This window comes from Anser brachyrhynchus, assembly GCF_964034855.1.
Source record: "Anser brachyrhynchus genome assembly, chromosome: 18".
NCBI classification, from domain to species: Eukaryota; Metazoa; Chordata; class Aves; order Anseriformes; family Anatidae; genus Anser; species Anser brachyrhynchus.
Genome location: NC_137711.1, coordinates 8410943 through 8431801, shown reverse-complemented (window position 1 = coordinate 8431801; position 20859 = coordinate 8410943). Strand labels below are relative to the sequence as shown.

Sequence of the window (20859 nt, the reverse complement as noted above, 5' to 3'; positions counted from 1 at the left end):
CTTTTTGTTCATCCTTCTGGCCTCCCTTGGTTTTTTGTTCTCCCCACAAAGCATTGCCACTGCTCCTGATGCTTTTTCCTCTTCTGTTCACTTATCTTGCTTTCATGGCGTTCTCTGTGTTCTCTATTCTTTTCCACTCTATACTGATGGAGATGCAACCACAACCGTCTTTTAATCAACATACTTCATGCTTTCTCCCAGGGCCAGATTTGATTGCTCCCAATTACCAACAGGGAAGTACACTTCAAACCCACTTGGCTTTAAGTTTAAAACAAATCTGTCTATGAACTGTATGTAAAAATTCAGGGAAAAGATAATACATTATGTAAAAAATACGCTGGGGAAAGAGGAAAACCATCAAAACATATCTCCTGTACTTGGTACACCATCTCATGTTTGTGTGTTTCACAGCACCTAGCAAACAGTGCCCAGCTAGTACTTAGCAACACAAAGAACTGTCGAGTAAGAAAATGATAGCAAAACTTAATACTCACAGCCATAATCAACTCAAAAGGGTGTTTATACACCCGCACGGGAGACTGGTACTTCTGCACCATTGCTGCGGTTACTATGGTCAACTCAAACCTGAAAAAGAAATGTTTAAAATCATTCGTCAAATGTAGGAAGCCAGTTTTAATCTTCTCTTCAGACAACTATTTTGAGTGCGATATCATGCTTGCAATTCTATCTACAACTCCATGAAGACTTTTTTTTAATGAAACGGGTCCCTGAAAAGCTGTGTGTATTTTTTGTCAGAAATGACTCGTTATAATTTCTTCCAAAAAAAGACTTGAAATTAGGCACATTTTCAGTCCAGTTTTAGTAACAAGCCTTCAACGGACTTTATGACTATTCATCTGGGTGGTGAGACTTCCTGCACCGCTGTTAAGAACCAAACATTAGCACATACAAGCCAAAGGCAGAGAAGCTTTGCCTGGTTCCCCAGCACAGTAATTGGGCTGCTTATGGGTCATTCTGAATGGGGATTGGTTAAAGAAAGTTTTAAAATATTCCAAACGTTAAAAGCCGTCATTTTCAGAAATAATAATAATAAAAATATTATTACAGCAAACTAAGATGATGCGTTCCTACATCATTTCCAATTCAAAAGAATCAAGACTTTTTAAGAGAGAGGCTTAAGAAGTAGCTGGGGGGGGGGGGAACAAACCTTAGAGCAACTACAGATATTCCAACACCACCAGGAAGAAATTCACCAGCAAACAGAACAGGAGCTATTCCAGCAGCATTATACGTGCTTACCCCAGCAAAGCGTTTGACCCAAACTTTCTTGAATGCAATTACGTTTATTGAAAAATACTGGCAGCCGCACTTGCGGATGAAAACACTGGCTGCTAGCCAGACTAATTTTAGGGAGAAATGGCTTTATTACAATAAGTTAATTTTGCTTTCTTCTCTTTTTTTCGCTCTTTTTATTTTTCAAGCGCGTTCTCACATTATCTACAGCACTTCTGGAAGGAGTTACCAACTCCGAGCACGGAGCACCGGCACCGCAGCTCCTCGGAAACCCAACAAACCCCGGACTCCCAGGAAAGTAAAGGAATTTCCCCGCGACTGCCCCCGTCTTTCAACCCCCCCCCCCCGAAGCAGCAACAAAGCCCAGCACCCTCCCAAACCCTCGGCCAAACAAAGAACCGAGCACCTGCAGCGGGCTGGAGCCGCTGCCTTGCCGGGGGTGCCCGGGAGGGGGGCTCGGGGCTGCCGCCGGTAACGGCCGGGGGGTGCTGGGGGCGGACTGAGGGGACTAAAGGGGGACAGAGGGGGGATGAAGGAGCGAGGGAAGGGAACGGGGCGGGGGACTGAGGGGGGACACAGGGGGACCGGGGGGGCTGAGGGGGGGACCCCGGGGGGCTGAGGGGGGGGGGGAGGAAGGTAACTGGCCGCGGCACTGAGGGGGTCGGTGGGGACTGAGGAGGACAGGAGGTGGTTGAGGGGGACCGGGGCTGAAAGGGGACCAGGGGGCTGAGGGGACAGAGGGAGTCGGGAGGTGGCTGAGGGGGACCGGAGGGATGAGGGGGGCTGAGGGGGATCAGGGCTGGGGGGCGTGGAGGTGAATGGACAGAAGGGGACTGAGGGGACCGGGGCAAGGAGGTGGACGGAAGGTGGCTGCGGGGGACCGCATAGCAGCCGAGGGGACCGCGGGGCACCTGAGGGGGGACTAAAAGTGGCTGAGGGGACCGGGGGTGGCCGCCGGACCGCGCCGAGGGCCGACTTACCGCCTCGCCGCCCGCCGCGCTCTGCCCTCCTCATGCCGGCGCGGGGCAGCGCCGCCGCCGGTTCCGGCGGGGGAGGGGCGGGGGCGCCGCCGCCTGTTGTTACTGGTGACGGGGCGGGGGGGAGCGGCTTGGCCGCCGGCCAGCACTGCGCATGCGCGCCCGGTCCACGGTGGGAGGGGGCAGGAGGAGGGAGAGGACGGCGGGCGCCTTCTCCCCGCGCGGCCGTTTGCGCATGCGCGTTGCGCCCGGGGGGGGAGGGGGTGCGCACATGCGCAGTGTGTGAGGCGAGCGCGGTCACTGAGGGGCTGTGGTAGCCACCCAGCGTAACCCTCAGATACCCCCGTCAGCCCAAGCTTGGTGTTAAACCCTTCATTTCTGCCCTTAGTGCGGGGCTTTAGCTGATAATATGTAATAATGTCCCTCCCAGAGGCATGGCTGTGGCTGTGCCGAGCTCCTTATCGTTATCTGCAGCTCCTCGGGGCTTCAAAGAGGGGCAGCGTGCCTCGGGAAGGGGGGAGAGGTTCGGGGGGTGCCCGGGGTGAGGCAGGGCGGTGGCACACCGAGCCCCGTACGGGGTGTGAGGGGACAGGGTAACTGGGTACAGGGCGTGGGGTAGCACAAGTGGGGTCAGTAGGCACCGCAGGGTGACCTGACGGGGAACAAGTGGGGAAAAAACTGACCCGAAAGTGTGCCTGAGGCTTGAAGTGGTGAAGGGCTCAAAGAGGGGTGAGAAACGGTCCCAACAGACTGCCCGGGGCTTGAAATGGCAAAGGACTGAAAGAGGGGTGAGAAATGGTCCGGAAAGCCTGTCCAGGGCTTGAAATGATGGACTAACAGCAGGGTGAGAAACTGTCCCAAAACCCTGCCTGGGACTTGAAATGGCAAAGGACTGAAGCCTAGCGTCTTCTAGGTATCTTCTCAGGGCAAGTACTGTACCATTTTAGTAGAGATAACAGCGGCCGTGTTTGGGTTCATCGCCTGCGGAGGAGCAGAACCTGTCCCAGGACCGGGAGGCACACAGGGCACAGCCCTGCCAGCGCTGCGGGGGCACAGAAGCATGCCTCCAACACGCCTGAGCTGCCACCTGCCTCGCTCTGCTGTCCCCAGGCAGCCGTCACCCAGCCCGGGATGCCTCGCAGCTCCGCATGTCCAAACGACAAGCTCCGCTGTCTTAGTCCATGTCTAACATGGTCATAACATGATGTCCTGAAAGCAGGAAATACAGCCGTGTTTTGTACTGTACCAGTGTGTTACAAGCTGTGTTAAAATAAGGACTTGAAAATTAGGGGCAAACAGTTCTGTTCCCTTCAATGACTCCACTAAGGCGATGCTTTCGCCCTGAATATGTTTTATTATTACCTGCTTGCTCCCTCGAAAAATAAATCTGTCCACTAAAATTTAGAGTCATTATCCTGTCCTTTTGGTGCAGTTATTTCTCTAGGAAGGCTGAATTTGTGGTAGCTATTAAGTAGTGAATCAGCTACAGGTCTTTCTTACACAAAGCATGTGTCTTAAAGTTAGTCAAGAAAGGTCTGTTGTCTGATCCAGAACTAGTCCTTACAAGTAGTTCTTTAACATGTTGAGAAATTGTTTCTCTAAATCTGGTTTCTATCGTGGCACTTGGCCAGTCCTGTTCATGTAACCGAAGTTAGCTAGTTAATCTAGTAACTTTATAATTAGATTTAGGTATCTGATTGATATTCCCTGCCATTACGCCTGCAACATCCTTTTCCTGCTCCGAAGGCCTGAGATATAATCCTACCAGTATAGCAGGGTGAGGAATTTACACCCACTCAGATTCCTCTTTGTTCATAGTGCTTCTCCCCTTAGAGTCTGGGAAATCTTATTACCTGCCTCTATTTCATTTAACCAAATAGCTGTATAACCTGAAAAGCTTCGTTAAGACTCCTAAAGGCATTTGGAGTTTATTGATAAAGTGAAGGCATTATCAGTGCATCATTTAATGTCTAAGTCAGTCGTAGTAGGTGTCTCGCCTCTCTTTTGTAGCAATAATCTTAACGAGATAGACACAGCAGAGGAGAGTAGTATGTTTTAAAATGTTTCTATTATTGTTCATATTCCTGATACGTCTTCTCTTATGGAAGCTCCAGCAGCGCATCATTAGAAGGAGTATAAATAAATGAGTAAGTGGGTGAAATGTTTAAGGAATGCTGTGAGGGGTGATAAAAATTTAATCCCAAAGGACACAGGCTGAAAGTGCAAACCAGTATTTTCAGAAAATAAGGAATGCAGCTTGCTAGAAATGGAGGGAATACGGGCCTTGTGGAGGTTATGCAAGGTCAGTCACTCCCCACCACGTGAACGCTTTTCCTGGGTTTCATTCCTTCACGTTTCGAAGTCTGGTTACACAACTCAAAGCCCAGTCATTTATCCTGTTTCAGGCAATATTTCCATGGAGATTAGTTTGAACCATCGGCAGCCAATCCTTTATTACTAATAACAGCTAAGTTAAAGTGCAATTGCCTGGGAGCAGCGCGGGGCTGATGTATACACAAAAAGATTCAAAATGCCTCCAGGCCTTTCTGTAGCTGGGTGCAAGCCCGTGGAATTCAGCAGGCAGGGACTCGCTCTGTTCCCTTTTGTTTGCATCCCACAGAGTCCTAATAAAAGTGGTCATTGCTTCTTACTGTCCAGCAGGTCTCATCTTCACAGCTTTTGTACGAAAGAGAAGGGATTGTTAGGAGTTCTCAACAAGACAGGGCACGCATTCATTCGAGTTGTGGCTGCTAAGCAGTAAGCATATTAAGGAATGTGAAAGAAGGGATGAGATTTCGAGTTCAGATATAACGAAGATCTTCCAGAGTCATTCCCTAATAAATCAGCTCTGTCTGACTCAGTGGAATTTTTTATGTACCACTGGCTAAATTGAAATAAATGTCCTCTTCCTAAACATCTAAAGTCATGAAAAAGCTCCCAAATGATAATGTTTCCAGATAAAATAAGCAGGATAACTGACAGGCAGTTAGTAGGACAGAGCTGCGCCCTGCAGGCATGCGATTCTGGTTTACACGCACTTCTTATTAGGCACGGTTATATGTACTTAACTAGGTGTCACAATTCTCTCTTTCCTTTGTCAGTCTAGGGAGAAATACCTGGTGGTGGTGCTGGCTCTCAGCTGGTCTGAATTCCTTCGTTCAAAGAACCAAAGCAGCTGTGACATCCCAGTTGGGTCCTCCAGGCATACAGGAACGTGCTCCTCTGGATATATTTTTGAAAGCTCAAACCAGGGAAATGGTGCATGTGTATCTCTGAAAAGCACGTACTGGGGAAATGGTGCGCGTGCTTCTCTGGAGATCCTCAAGCCCTTTGTAAAGTCAGGGAGTACACTAATGATCCCAACGTACAGACAGAAATATTCAGGCTCAGAAAGCGCTACACAAAAACTCACACAGCGAGTCAGTGTTAGGAGGCAGACCAGAGCTCTGTGCTTCCAGGGGGATGCCCTTATTCCCCCATGCTGCTGCCTTTGCCCTTTGTGGTACTTTTCCACCATTGACAAGATTGGGAACAGGGTAAAAGGTGTCTGGACTGATCTGTGTTCAGAGAGACGATGTTAATGTAAGAAACCTAAGACATTAAACTCTTGCACAGAGATGCTCATCCAGGATTAAGCTGGCCTTAGCTTACAGTAGTTTAGTGCAGTATAAATGAGGGTGTAACTTCTACACCATTATTCGATTTTTCTGAGCTTTCCCATGCGTCACAGTGTAGAAGAGCCTTAAATGAACTTGTAGCCTGGAGCCCTTTGTGATTTGATGTCACAAACAGGCAGAAATGTGTTTTTTTCCTGTCTTCCAAAGTGACTGATAGGGAAATTGAATTGCAGGCTGGGAGCTGGCCAGGGACACCAGCTGCCAGCGCCTGGGCTCCAGCAGCTGACATCAGAGCCTGGATACCAATGACATTAACAGCTACGTAGGCAAGCATTACCAAATAGGACTAAGTTCTGATTCATAAAATATATGAATCAGGATGAGCACATGGAAAGCATCCACAGCCTCTCCTGCGAAGCCCATAACTGTACTGCGCTTCCTGCGTGCTTCCACCACCTGTAAGTACGGCAGTGTTAAAGCCAAGGTGAGCAGCTGGGGGGCTGCTGGCACAGCGACAATTAAATCATGAGGAGAGCTGACAGCATCAACTCCAACACTCATTTCAGTGCAGGAAATGGGTTACCAACACGCAGGATGCTTGTAACACCCAGGTTGACAGCACAGCCTTTTTGGAGGAACACGGGGAGAGGGGGGATGCCCTTTGGGGCCCTCCCAAAATGATTTTATCCCTGAGACATCAGGAGGTGGCACAGGAAAGCCAAACTGCCTAAGGGAACATGCCCCCCTCCCCTTCTCTTTTTTCAGCATAAAGGGAAAAACACTTGGATGATAACGTATTTGCTGGGGTATTTTACTATTGGTGAGGATGCTGCCATGCACGTGATACAGGAAGCTGGATCTGCAATCAAAGAAGGCTTTACTGGGCTTTGGGGAATGCTTAGCTTTCCTAAAGTGCCTTTGGAAGTGCTACTCGTGCCCATCTGCCACTGCCTAGCAGCCTTCTGGTACTTGCCTCGCAGGGAGGCTCCTGGTACCAGTCGGCTCTCTAAGTGCCTTAAAGGACTGCCTGGAACTCATCTAATCATTAATGACACTTTTCAGTCCTTAGAAAAACACCAGTGTTGACTAAGAGGCATTGCAAATGCAGAGATGAGTACATTTCCTATAAAAATAAAAACAAAGGCCGTTTACTATCCCTCCTTCAAATCAGTCTGAGAGCATAAACACTCTCAACTGCTTTAACAAGCACTGAATGAGCTATTGAGCTGTTCTCTAGCTAGACACTTTGTCTTTATTTGCCTGTAAAATACTGTGATTTTTTTTTATATATAATACCAGGGGATTAATAAGAAACAATTGCTCATTATTAAAAGTTTTCCACAAACCTAGCTCCTTTCACAGCAGGCGCTGACTGCACCAGTACTTGGCCCTTCTCATGGGGGCTCCCTCAGGACAAGCCTTCTTTGTGGGTGCTGCTCTGCTGGTATAAAAGTGCTCATATCTGTATTGCCTATTCCCATGCCTCAAAGAAAATGAGACGTACCATTACAAGACACTTCCCCACCAAAATAACTACCAGCAGAGCTATTTCAGGGTTTATTTCTTAAATCATGCTCCTAAGTGTAATAGCTAAAGCAGCTCAATCTGTCCCTGGATCAGGCCTCTGCTGGCAGCCTTCATCCAAGCATCTCCGAGAAAACACTTGAGAAACACGAGCCTCATGACGCTGCTCGCAGGCCACGGGACTGCTGCTTATCTCCTCTGATCAGCAGAATTCTTTGCTTGAATTCCGCTGCTGTATCCAAGGCGATCTCATTATTTGCTATACACGCTCGATCTGCTCGCTAATTTCTTTTTCCTTGTCACGGGGGAGGAACCTTCCTGTGCTCCACAGGCGTGCCTGTGCTTGGAGATGAAAGAAAGCCAGCAAGACGCATAAAAATGTCCCCCACTTGCAGCAGCCGCAGCCTGAATGGGAGCACGGTGCAGAGACAGATGTTCCTTCCAGCCGAACCGCCCGTGTCAGCGGCCCCAGCATCTTCCAGGTCCTGCAGAGCCTGGGCACTGCTGAGCAGAAGGCTGGCTGCGTCTGGGGAGCTGCTCTGCCCGTCCTCACGTGGCTGCAGCACGGATCTGTCTCGGCCTTGAGAACCCACCGGCTGCCTCGCCGTCCCGGAATTGATTTGACTAATGCGCCGCGTGATGGGAAGCCGCGTTTGCAGCCTCTCTGCTAGACGGGAGCGAACAGAGATCGATAGCATCCTCCGCCCCTGGCTAAGCGGACTGGGAGCAGAGCTGTGCTGAAGGGATACCCACCCAGAGGCCGCCCTCGGCTCTGTAGGGATGAGGGATGAAATATTTAACGCCTCGCAGCCCCTGTAGCTGTCAGCGTGGGGAACGGGGAGCGGGAGCAGGGAGGGAAGGGGCGGAATTGCCTTCTGAGCACAGCACCGGCGCTGCAACCCCTGTGCAAGCGGGACGTGGAGTTTTTTCTGAGGGCAGCTTCCAAATGGCATCCTCAAAATAACTTGCTTTAATGAAGGGAACGGTCTGCAGCACAGGAAGCCTGTTTGCAGTCGTGGTTTCAAGCTGGTAGCTACAGACTGACGTGTGGCCACTAAGTATTTCAAATTAGCTAATGAACAGCTGCTCCGTTTTATTTGCTTTTGAGCAAATAAAATTTAGTTGAGCCTGAGCCTCAACTAAACGAAAGGAGCCCGTATACCCCAGGCCATCCCCCAGGGCAGAGCCTGGAAATGAAGCCCTGCTCTCCTAGTGCCCTACCTGACATCCCCTACGTGCACTGCAAGCCAGGAGCTCTGCAGGAGCCTGTCCCAAATGTAGCCTGACTGGCAAATCCCTATTTTGTATCCCAGTCCATAGGAGTGGACACTTTTGGGCAGCCGGGAGCAGCTGTGTGCCTTCCCTCCTCGCTGTGACCGCACCCAGCACGGGCAGCGACACGCAGAGAACTGCAGGAGACTGCAAAACCCCCTCAGCACGTGGATGGAAGCTGCACCGCCACGGCACGGCTCAAACCAGCCCAGGAGGAGGTTTTAAACACAGGCAAACTAACTGCTGAAAAAAAAATACCCATCCCACCACGGCTGCTGCGCCGTGCCATGGGAACGATGCTGTGCATACGATCACATTTAGGATGCAAGCAGCCTGAGGGTCTTTTTACATTTGGCTTGAAAAGGCTAAAAATAGCACCCCAAATCACACTTTTTTTTTTTCTTTGCTTTGTCACCTCCTCCCCCTGTCCCTATTCTCTGGCGCTGTTACATGCAAAGCAGGATTTGGGATCCGAGGCCCGGTAATTAGACTCCAGCCCAGCAGCTGCAAGAGGAACAGCTGGAAGCGTTATTTTTGCAGGTTATTAATTGACTCCATAGAAAAAAAAAAGAAAAAAAAAGCCCAGCAAACAGAGCCAGCAAGCCACAGCCCATAGCCACATGACAAGGTCTTAACGACATAAAAAAGATAAAATAAAAGAGCGAGCCCAGTATCCTAAAGCCGATTAGTTATAGCAATTTCTCCGAAGCTAAATATAGAAAAAAAATCCTCCCCCATCTTCAGCTCTGTTGGCAGAGATCAGAAAGCACGAGGAAGGAGATAGAGATAAATTTCATTTTTCGCTTAACCTCCTTATCGGCTGCAGAGGAAAACTGCTGCTTTGCTGACGCTCCCAGCCCCAAAAAGCAGATTTCTGTGCCAGTTACAGCCCTTCCCCAGGGCACGGGCAGCCATGGAGTTGCTCTGAGCCCTGCCATTGTGGGCAGGGGCATGAAGCAGGGACCCCCCCGTGCCAGCATTAACGTAGCCCCTGTCTGGACACTGACAGCCAGCAAGGTCCTGTCCCCAGTGCCGCTGTAGCCTCTTTAGCCAAGCCCCAGGTTTAACTTCTGAAAATCAACCACTGCCGTAGAGCCGAGGCGAGGCAGCACCTCTTGCAGGTCACGCACGAGCTGTCCCCAGGCTGCATGGAGAGGATGGCGAGGAACATCGCGCCTGAGCGTCTCCTGTGCTGGCAGAGAGGTGGCAACAGGCCCTGCTGCCCCAACACCACCCAGAACCCGGACAAGTGGGCAGTGAGCACGCTGCTACGAGCTGCATGTCCCCACTCGGGGGCTCGCACGTTGCTCGTGCACCCCGTGCTCTGGCAGGACCAGGTCTCCCCAGGCGTTTTTCCCCAGTGAGACTCGGTACGTGCCACCTGGGCTGCCATCACACCTCTCCACAAGGTCTGAAGTGGTGGTTGCACAGGGACAGACGGCGCTTTGGGGGCAGCAGAAGGAAAGGAGACTTCTCCAAGGGGTGTTGGAGCCGCAGGTGACCTCCCTGCAAGCAGCCTGGGCTGGACCCTGCCCCCCTGCAGAAGCTCCTGCCTGCCCCGGGACGGGGACTGGAGAGCAAAGCTCATCTTGGAATGAAGATGATGTCCTTTGGCTGAAGGACAGGGACATTTTCCTTCCCAGCTGCTCCAGCCTTGCCCACACAGCCGGTGGGATGAATCCACACAGCTAACGATGCGACATGATTAGTAAACAAATGACGCGCTTGCACCGGGAAGAAAGAAAAGAGAGGAAGGGAGGAGGAAGGCAAGGGAACAAGGCACATAGAGGATAGGAGCATGCAGCAGGGAGCTCTTTAAAAATCTGCTGAGGAAGGCACTTGCACGGCACATGGTTTGGTCAGATCAATGAAGCTGCAGAGTGGCTTGCTGCTGGCAGGCACACAAATCCACTTTCTAATGAAATTTACAGCAAGTGGAATTTAGGTCACTACTCGGAAGCATTCAGTTTATTCCAGGCAGCTTTTTAAATATTTAAGGAATAGCTGTCAAATTAAGCCTGAGCACCTCTGGCTGGAAGGTCCAGCTTGGAGCCACTGCAGATTTCATAGCTAGAGCTTAAAAAACCATTTTGTAAAGCTTCCTTCAATTGCCCTCTGCCCGTTATCACGGCACAGTGACCGAGGCCAGGCTGGCTCCTGCCACGCAGCGATGCTCGCGCTGCACCCAGCTCTGCTCCCCAGAGCTCAGCCTGGCCTCGACCCCCAGGATGAGACCCGGGTCTCATGAGCTCCCTGCAGCTCGTTCTCTCCCTCCAAACGTGCTGCTGAGGGAAGAGCAGTACTGCAGCCAGACCCAGAGACTGAAAACAGCTCTCTGGGGAGCAGCTGGAAGCAAGCTCTTAGCAGAGGGGAACCTTAGCTAAAGGCTGAGCGATGCTGAATGGGAAGGATCCGGCCTGGAGCTGTGCTTGCTAACACTCTGCCCAAATGTCTCCTAAGAGAGCAGCCGAGGCTCCTCGATGGGCGATGGAGGGAGGAGAGGTGGGAACCAGGTGGTGCTGCGGCTGCTTGAGCAGCAGAAATGGCCCCAGCCCCAGCTCTCCACGCACTCAGTTCCTGTAAAATCAGAGCAAAAGTACAAACGTTTCCTTTTCTGAGATGCAAAGTTCAGCAGTTTGCATAACATACCGACGGGATTAACCAGTTCCTGTCCCAGCTCAAGGTCCAGCTCACCAGGCACAGACCTCTTGCGTTTTCCTACATGCACACAGGCAGGAGACGAGGTGGGAGCTGCTCCCCTTCCCTGGGGCCCAGCTTTCCTCCTCCAGCCCAGCCTGCCTGGAGCAGAGGTAGAGCACAAGTACCTGTACAAACACCTCTGCCTCCTTCCTCCCTTCCTTTTTTTTTTTTTTTTTTTCTTTTTTTGACTGATTTGGTGCTTGTGCACATAAATACCCATTTCACGCTCAGCTGCCAGATGCTTTGCTTGGCTGGGTGATGGCGCTGGCCCAGCCGTTGGCTTTGCACCAGGACCTGGCCCCGAGGATGCAGCCGGTCCCTGTCCCACCTTGCAGCGTCCCTGCTGGGCTCCAGGCTGGGTTGGGCACACAGGGACGCGGCTGCTGGCACCGCTGCCACATGGTCCCACATCACAGGGAAGCAGCGGTCACATCCCTCTGCCCTGTGATGGCAAAGGCTGCGCACGGGAAGCGCTGTGGCTGCATTTGCCCCCCGGTCAATCCCCAGCAGTGCCGTTCACCCAGGCTGTGGTGTTGGCTCCAAGGGGGGGAAAACGTCATCCTCATTTTACTTCTCCCCAAAGCAGTTGGCTACCTAAACGGGCTGAACAGCCAATTCCCCGTGGATGCTGCCGTGTGTCTGACTTTACCTCGGTGCACACACGCCCATTCTGCAGCGAAGATCTGGCTGCTGTCATCGCAGAGCTGCTGGCCCGGGCAGGTTTGGCAGACCCAGCCTGGAAGACCTGCTGGGATGCTCCAGCAGAGCACCCGCATATGCAAAGGGTTAGAGCTGCTCCAGTCCTTGGAGCCGTTTTCGAGCAGGAGCACAGAGCCAGGGATGGACTAAAAGCTGCAGAGAGCCACGTGGGGCTTGGCTGCATGGGGAGCACCCGAGGGCAGGGTGGAGGCAGCACTCAGGGGGGCCACCAGGACCATGCCCTGCCAACGAGCAGTGCTCCCTCCAGCCCCAAAACCCTGCTCCAACAAGGCATGCTTCCTCCCCGGCACGCCGTCAGCACAGGGAGCTTGTCCAACATAACTCATTGCTCTGAGACCCGCGGGCTCTGAGACGAGCTATCCTCACCCACTCAGGAAGGAATGTCTCGCAAACCGCACAAACAAGTGCATGGCTCGACCTTAACGGGGCTCCTCCAAGCGATTTGTCATGCTTGGATGGGGGGGGGGGTGTTTACAACCACCAAAGCACTCTGCTCACAGCTTCCTTCGCAGCCAGGGAAGGAAAATAAATGGGGTGCGCTTGGGGAGCCGGGGTAAGGCACTGCTTCGGGGGCTGGTGGTGAGAGGACTGAGCTTGGGTTGCTGGCAGACATGTCCCCAGAGGGGTGCTCAGCCCAGCTCACTTGGGAACAAGGCTGGGCCTGAATCCTACAGAGCCGATGGCAGCTCCTCTAGAAGAAAAGGATGGTTAGATCTAGCAGTGAATGTCTCAGAAAAATACTCTGGACTGCAGAGCCCCCAGGCTGACAGATCACGAGGTGACTGCCACGGTTCAGCAGACCCGGCAGTGACAACACTGCACTCCCCTCTGACCCCGCTGCAGGAGCTCAGCCTGCCCCTATCACCGCACCTCACCTGCACAATGTGAGCTCCCTCTGGTTCTCCAAGTGCTTTCCAAGCATGAGGAGGTCCCGGAGGTATGAAATCCCCATGGCTGAGCGTACCAGGATGCTGTCCCTGCAGAGCTACACCTGGAAGGCATTGCCCCCTTTCCCGTCCACACACAGAACACTGTCCATGTTGTTGCTGTCACCCCAGGAGAGCCAGCTGCAGCAGGGACGTGGTTATACCCTGCCTTCTTTCACTCACACCGATATTTCAGCTGTGTTGCTGTTGGGAGGAGCAGCTGCCACTGCAGGATTTGGCCCAGCACCTCCCCGCAGCCGTTCGGCGTTCCCTGCTTTCACAGGGTGAGCCAGAGCAGCCAGGGGAGGGACAGCACCTTGCTGAGCACCAGGTTAGAAACAATTTCCCTTCTGGACAAGACCGGTGCTAATCCCGTTAGGGATTTACACACTTACCCAACTAGTGGGCAAAACTTCTGGGAAAATAGGACAGGGTTAAAACATACCCATGTGATACCAATGCTTCATGACCAGGATGTTTGTGCGCTCTTTGTCCTGACATCAAATTCTCAGTTGCTATTTAAAAGGCTCCCAGCAGCTTCAGGCTGTAGGAGAACCCCACGGGTGTCCAACAAGCAAAGCCGGGCACATCCGTGTTCCCAGGGCACAAGAGGCTCCGGACAGGGAACGCAGGGATGCAACACTCACTGCTCCCGACAGACGTAAGCCACCTTCACAACTCAGTTGGAGTCACTTCAGCCGATGAATAAGGACGATACTTCAGCATGATGAACACTTTCCAGAGCCCCAAACGCACAACTGACTCACTCCCCCCAAGCCAGTTGTGCTCTCCTCAAACGAAGGCTGCTTGCAATCTCTAATCCACTTTCCTTGTCAGCAGCAGAGACCTCAGCAAACCGAGCCCATGAAAGCTGTGCCCTGCCTGTTAGTCAGCCCCAGGAGGATTTCACCAGAGCAGCACTGCCAGTGTAACCAACGAGCTTCAGCTCTGCTTTCACAAAAACCTGGGCGAGCTGGGAGCCACACGTGGCAGTCATGTGCACATGACTGTGACACGGCGTCTCCAAGCAGAAGCTGGGAAAAAGCACTTAAAAAGGAACACAGTGACCAACTTCTCGCTGACCTACTCTGAGTTCAAATCTCCAGAGAGCGCATTAACATTATTTTTGCAGAAGCCACAAGGTCAAATAGATGTAAAAAGTTTCCTTTAAAACAAAGCAAAAGCAGAAAAGGCACTGCAGGACTGCCCTTCCTCCAGGCGCTGCCTCACTTCCTCGCCATCCGCAGGCGCATTCCTTTCAGCCCCGTGAGCAACAACGCGTTTCCACCACGTCCCCATTGCTCCCCAGCAAGCCTCCACCCCAACACAGAGCTGGCAGTGGTAGGCAAAGGAACCGCTCCCCTCTCAGATGCAAAAAGTGGGCTTTAAATGTCCACTGACCCCATCCAGTACCAGCAGAGAGGAGCACACATTCAAGCTGCAGCAATCAAGTATTCCGAAATGGCCATCGCTCCTCCCGATACCTCCTTTCAAGTTCTCACTGCTCTAGCAAAGGCAGCATTGCTCAGGAACAGGGCCAGGTTTGGTTCTGCTCAGGAATTTGTCCTGAACATGACACTCAGAGGCAAAATTTAGCAAGGAAGAAATTCTGTACTTGGCCAAGGAGCAGTGTGGCTGCTGCAGCCCAGGGAAGAGGCACCACCTGTCGGCTCAACAGCCAGCGTGGTTTCACAACACACCAGCCTCAGGCTTGGTTCGGACTGGGAATATTGCAGATTCAGTGGAAATTCCCCCTACGAAAAGAAACCTAGAAGCCAGGCTCTTTGCAGTGCAAATGAAAACTTACTGTTTGCTTAGCAAGGGTAGATTTTACGACTCAGATGAAAGGGAAGGGAACGTGGTAGCTGTACCCGACGCAGAGCAGAGCTGCCTCCCCCGGGGCACACGCGTGCATTGCCTAAGAGCACAAGAGGATGCACGACGGCCAGGGCTGAGCATCACATGGGCTTCACGGCGAGCGCAGCTGATGGGTTATATAAAGCAGATGTAACCTGGGCTGCTGCCAACACAAAGAGCAGAGTTCTTCAACTGGAACATAATCCTGCCACAGCCTTGCTGCTCGCGCATCCGATTAAAGGAAGTCTCCCAGTTTCAGGGAAATGCCACCATTCTGCAGACCCTCGCACCCTCTAGTGGAGACCAGCGCTTGGCACACCAAGAAGATGTTCAGATTCTTTCAGGATTGCTTTAGCGACTGTCAAAGACTGAATTTCTCCTACAGATCCCCGAAGCACCACACCCAGAGAACACCATGCGCCCCCAGCATGACTGCCCTGGGCACAGGTGTCAGCACAGGAGAAGGTTTTATGCGCCTACCTGTCTACGTGCACACTTCCAGGGAGTTAAAATCTTTTTGCTTTGTTCATGCATACTAGCAGGCATTAAACACAGTCAGCTTGAAGAACTGGATTTTATTAATGTTTACCATCTACTTAGACAAAATTACCTTCTATAACCTAGAGACCACGCAGATATAACCACAGGGAACCACAAGGGCAGCACTCCCACCGTCACGCAGAGACCTTCAGTTCAGCCACCTGTAAAGAAACGACCAGGACACTGAAGCAGAACAAGCACACAGCAGGGAAAGCTGCACGCAGATATCAGAGCTGTTCAGTGCGCGTGCCAGGGCACCAGGCCCAACAAGTGCCACCAACAGCTAGCGATCCCTCTCACAAATGGTTACACTGCACGTTAATTGAAATGAGAAAACGCTTTATCCTTCAAAAGGTAGTTGAGGAAAACCCTCAGTCAGACAACTTTTAAAAAGGAATATTCTTCAAGCTTAGAAGATTTATTTCTTACTCGTATTTCTTCCCTCCTTTATTAGGAACCTGTCAAGTTTTAAATATAGCTATATATTTACCATAGAACCTTTTATCATTTTTTTGATTTAAAGGATAAGTACAGCTCAATTTCCCGGTGCAACAAAGATCAGGATATTTTCAACCGCCCTATACAGGGCTCCATACACTTTGACAGCCCATGTGGCAGAAAATACCAGTCGGTAACCCAGGAAGAGGGTGACATTAGTGAAAGGAAAGGGAAATGCTTTTTTCAGTAATAATGAACACAGGGTGTCAGTCTGCAGGAGCGCAGAAGTGAAATGCTTTCTACCTGCAGTCTGACCCCATCAGGCAGCTCTGTCCGGGTGAGTTCAAGATGAAGCAGAAAGGGAGGATTGGCTGCAGGTTCAAAGCACGCAGCTGTGCCTCCAGTGGGCAGAGAGCCCAGCTGAGCTCCGTTACCTCGGCCTGGGGCAGGGCGCAGACTCAGCAGCCTCCGTGGCAAGCAGGAACACCTACACAAAGAGCAGCGAGCGTTAAGGGGCACTTCGGGGCACGTGCACACTGGAAAGCTGCCGTTGCTAGGTTTCAGACGAGAGCCTGACACGAGAGCCCAGGAGCCGACCAACCTCCCTCCCCCAGGTGCCGCTGGAAACCCCATCATCTTTCAGCCACTGCACAGCCGAACCCGAACAACTGTCACGGCTGACTGAAATTCACCTTACACAGTCGGAAGGATCAAAAGGGGGATGTTAAACTGCATCACTGCTGCAGTTTTACCTCAGGTACAACACTTGCTCTGTTAGATGATGTCTGTAGGAAGAAGCACTACCTTTCGCTTCTTGGTAAGAGTTGATACAGGTGAGAAAAAAATCATTAAGCTCTCATGCCCATCTGCTGAAGGCTGCACTAGGGAACGCTCTGTCACACCTGCGTGTGCCTTGCAAGCTTAAAGAGAGCTGCAGGGAGCCTGGCAGGCTGGTCAAGAGATGCAGTGAACCCAGGTTACTCCAAACACGTGTTCCTACTTACACGGATGAAACAAACGCTTTGCCACTGATGCCTGCCACTGAAAATGGCAGTGCTTTTGTCAGCTCAGAAACGTACAGACTTTGGTTTCGATCCTGCTGCGGGGGAGGGCCACACCGCCTGATGCCTGCTGCACCTCCCAGCAGGACCTTCCCCAGGCCTGGCAGGCCATGGGAGCTGCTCCCACGCGGGGCTGCTGGCAGCTGGGCAGGATTTCATGGGAAACCCTCTGAGTCTGGATCTCAGTTCAGAAGAGTTGAGAACTGGACTTTTATTATCTCTGAACTGTGCTGTATTTGGCCTTCCCTGCTGCTGGCCAGTTTTAGATACGAAAGCTGTACTTCACGTCTCCTTGCCATTACCAGGCAAGCTTCAAATGAAAGCCCAAAGGCTTTCCCCTTGGTCTGACACAAACAACTCCCAGCTCTAGCTAGGTGCACAGCAGACTCAAAGGAACCCCTTGAGACTGCTCCTTGCCAGAGTAAAACAAAACAACGCCAAACTGAGTAGCACAAAACATCATGCAATGTTTTTTGAACAGAGAGCATTACGCAGGCAGGGTGTTAGCCAGAAGTTCAGCTGAAGCTAGGGACCGCTGCCACACTCAGATCCATCTTCTCTGTATGAGCTCCACTGAAACACCTGAGAAAAGCAGCCACCACCCCCCAGCTGTCTTTAAAATCCTTCCCTATAGCATTTTGACCTTGAAAAACGCCAAATGCATACTAGCGCTGAGCGCCTGATGGACACCAAGAAAACAACAAGAAAAATGCCTTGCTTTCTCTTGGAAAAGTATTATTTTCAGAAGCCCAGACCACTTTGGTGCCAGGTTCACAACCCAGGCCTGCGAGGACGCACAGCTGCCTTAGCTGGGACCTCAGCTGAACTCCTCGGCTGGAGGAGAAAAGTCAACACTGAAGAAAAGCACGGATGTAACGGGAGAGCAAAGCACACAGCTTCCAACAAAACCTCACACGTTGTTCAAGTAAAGAATCCCGCCTGTCAGCGTTCCCTGCTACCTGGGAACTAAAGCTTTGGAATTCAGATAAATCGATAAATTATTCCTGCGATAATCAAGGAAAAAAAATGTCAGCAGTGTATCCAAATTCTACCTTCAACGTCTGTAAAACCTGCCTGTAAAGGAAGGGCAACGTCATTTATTTCTACAATTCGATTTTTAAACCAATACAGCACAGGTTAAAGAAACGAATCCAGAGGCCATCCGGGGACTCTCCCCCTGGCAAAGGCAAGCTCGCACTGTGTGCAGTATCATACATGACCACCAAACGCTGCATGGATGCTCACACCTGTTACTGCACGGGAGGAACCCCGGCGGGGAGCCCGCGGGGGGTTGATCTGGGGCGCGGGGGAGGCCGGCAGGCACGGGCTGAGAGGCAGCCGCCAGCGGCCGTCCCCAGGCCCCCCACCCACCCGGCCCACTGCAGTACCTGCGGACAGGCAGGGTTCCTGCCTTGCCCGATTCCCCCTCACCTGAGGGACACGGACGTCCCACGCAGACTCGGCGACCTTTGCTCACAACTCAGGCCTGCAGGGCTGTGGCTCCTCTGGAGGCGACCCCCAGCGCAGATCCTGCGACACACGAGGCTCAGGGAGAAGCTGCTTCGTGCCACCCCCGCGGCCTGGCCCCTGCCCGCCTCCCAGGCCCTGCATTCTCCCCTGTGCCTCAGCACCTGCACCCCCGTGGCACCTCGCTGCCCCTCAGTGCCCACCTCAGCCCTCCATACCCTGACCCCCAGCCCACGATGTGACGCCCCAATCCCCACCTCCCCCTAGCCTCCTCTACCTTAACCCCCAGCCCCCTGTACCCTGACCCCCAACCCCCAGTACAAGCCCCCAGCCCTTCCCCAGTTCTCCATAACCAACCCCCAGCCCCAGTATGACCCCCCCAACCCTCCACACCCTTACTCCCCGCCCCCGCTACAACCCCCAAGCCCTGCCACAGCTCCCCGCTACCCCCAGTTCTCCATAACCAACCCCCAGCCCCCTGCAGCCAAGCCCCCAGCCCCATTACGACCCCCCCCAGCCCTGCCCAAGCCCCCAACATAACCCCCCACCCCTCCCCCAGCTCCCACTTTCCCCCAGCCCCCCATAAACCCCCCCAAGCCCCCACCTTCCCCCTCAGCCCCCCCACAAACTGACCCCCAGCCCCAGTACGCCTCCCTCAGGCCCTATAAACCAGCCCCAGCCCCCCATAACCATCCTCAGCCCCCCCATAAACCACCCCCAGCCCCTCACAACCACCCCCCAGCCCCAGTACGGCCCCCCCAGCCCCCCATACACCGCCCTCAGGCCCTATACCCCCCCCCCCCCCCGGCCCTGCCCGGGCCCCCCCCGCCACCACGCGGCCCCGCGCCCCGCCCGCCGCCGGAAGCACAAGGGCAGGAAGAGCACCGAGACGAATGGAAAACCAGAGCGCCTCGGGGGAGCACTTCCGGCCTCCCGCGGGCCTCCAGAGCCTTCCTTAAAGGGGCAGGCTTCCTCAAAAGGGCCCGGCGTTGCTATGGCAACGCGCAGCGCAGCCGGGCCCGGGCCAGGAAAAACGCAAGGAAAACAGGAAATGCGATGTGATCCAGAAAATAAAGCAAAAATAAAATCTGTATTCTAAGAATGCGCCCGCTTTCAGTCTTGTGTTTCCGAAAAAAAAGGCACATAAGCATTAAACCTCTGTGTACGGAGGGTTCGGAGGCTGGATTTGCTAGGAGCTGGGGTTGGAGTTAATGTGGAGTACATCAATATTTAGCCCTAATTTGCTGTTTATGGTTTCCGAGGCCCCCTTGTTTACGGTGAATTGTGCTTCACTTTCAGCGGCTTTGACAGCTCCGCTCATGGCTAAGTGAGAGAGGCTTTTCAGCATGAATGAAGGTATCTCAATCATGTAATTTAATCACAAATTTCCCTCCAAGACATCTCGGTACAAATAGCCCAACAGAAGGAGAACACCACAACAAGCATGTAAGAGCTTTCTCCCCGATGGCTGATTAAAAATGAATAAGCGCTTAGTTTTATTTGCGCAATAACACATTTTAGCAGACCTTTTATAAAATATAGACACCGATCTAAATGATGCATGTTGGACCTGGGTGGAAGGAGCAGCTTGCAAAGCCGAGCTCCGCACTGCTCACAAACCCTCACCTTGAGGTTGCTGCAGAGCCCTGGCAGCCTGACCCGACCCGCTGACAGAGCAGGGAAAATCAACCTTCAGGCTCTCGTTAGTGGTCCTACACCCCGTGCCACGCTGCCTGCATGCTCACAGAGCTGCTCTGTGTAATAAACGGTCCATTCGCTCATGTCTTTCTTCTGGAGTTTGTAAATACATGGTCAGACTGCTTCACAACTACCAAGAGAAGTCTTTTCTGTCCTCGTGAAATCAGAGCCCCCGTTTTGCGCACACACAATTGTCATGCAAAAGGACAAATGGAAATATAAATACCCACAGATCTGGGGACCTCAGTTTGCATAGCCTGCATCCACCTTTTCAGGGTACCAAGCCCTTTCCTTCTGCCCTTTGACCAGTGGACACAAGCCAAGGGATGCTCACCTCTCTCCCCACATGGCCCAGCTTTCAATCTGTTGCTTGTTTAGTATGGGATGTGGCAATGCTCAGTGGCTTTTTTTTTTTTCCCTTCCACTCAGAGTACAGCCCTGTAAGGGTACCAGAAGGTGCCCAGAGCATGGTGGGACTGCCCTGCAGGGAGGCTACTGGAGGCTGGACCCCAAATCCCCCCTGTCCCTCTGTGCAGTGGCTGTGCTGAGCAGGCTGGCAGCCCAGCACCCTCACAGAAGAAATGGGCTTTTCCAACCAAGTCAAAGAGGCTCCGAGCTCCCCACAACCTGCTTAACACTGTGGGACTGAGTACACCCTGATACACCTGCAGTGGTGTGGAGGGAGGTGAAGGCAGAAAAAATGGGGGTCTGGCAGATTTCATTTTAATTATTCAAAAATACAAGTTGGCCTTTCAGAAGAGGCAAGCACCTTAGCACTGGCAGGATGCAGCTGGACACGCTGTTCCAG

The 20859-nt window shown here is 52.5% G+C and overlaps 1 protein-coding gene and 1 long non-coding RNA gene across 3 annotated transcripts in view; both read right to left on the bottom strand.

Moving 5' to 3' along the window:
- The window catches only part of SEC14L1 (SEC14 like lipid binding 1), a 42785-nt gene extending 40395 nt beyond the window's left edge, over positions 1–2390 (bottom strand). Inside the window, exons 1-2 of one of the 2 annotated variants that reach the window (XM_080560633.1) lie at positions 2235–2390; positions 495–585 (exon numbers count right to left, since the gene is read on the bottom strand). In XM_080560633.1, the coding sequence (XP_080416759.1) occupies positions 495–557 (63 nt within the window). In that variant the 5' untranslated portion in view covers positions 558–585; positions 2235–2390. Of the gene's footprint in view, positions 1–449; positions 586–2234 lie in introns of those variants that run through there. The other variant, XM_080560634.1, reaches the window with a different exon arrangement.
- A 12644-nt stretch (positions 2391–15034) lies between these two features.
- On the bottom strand, positions 15035–18611 carry LOC308179874. The gene is made up of 3 exons (XR_013940649.1): positions 18318–18611; positions 16129–16312; positions 15035–15548 (listed from the first exon to the last, which is right to left on the bottom strand). It is a non-coding gene; the product is annotated as an uncharacterized lncRNA (long non-coding RNA).
- Between the last annotated feature and the right edge of the window lie 2248 nt (positions 18612–20859).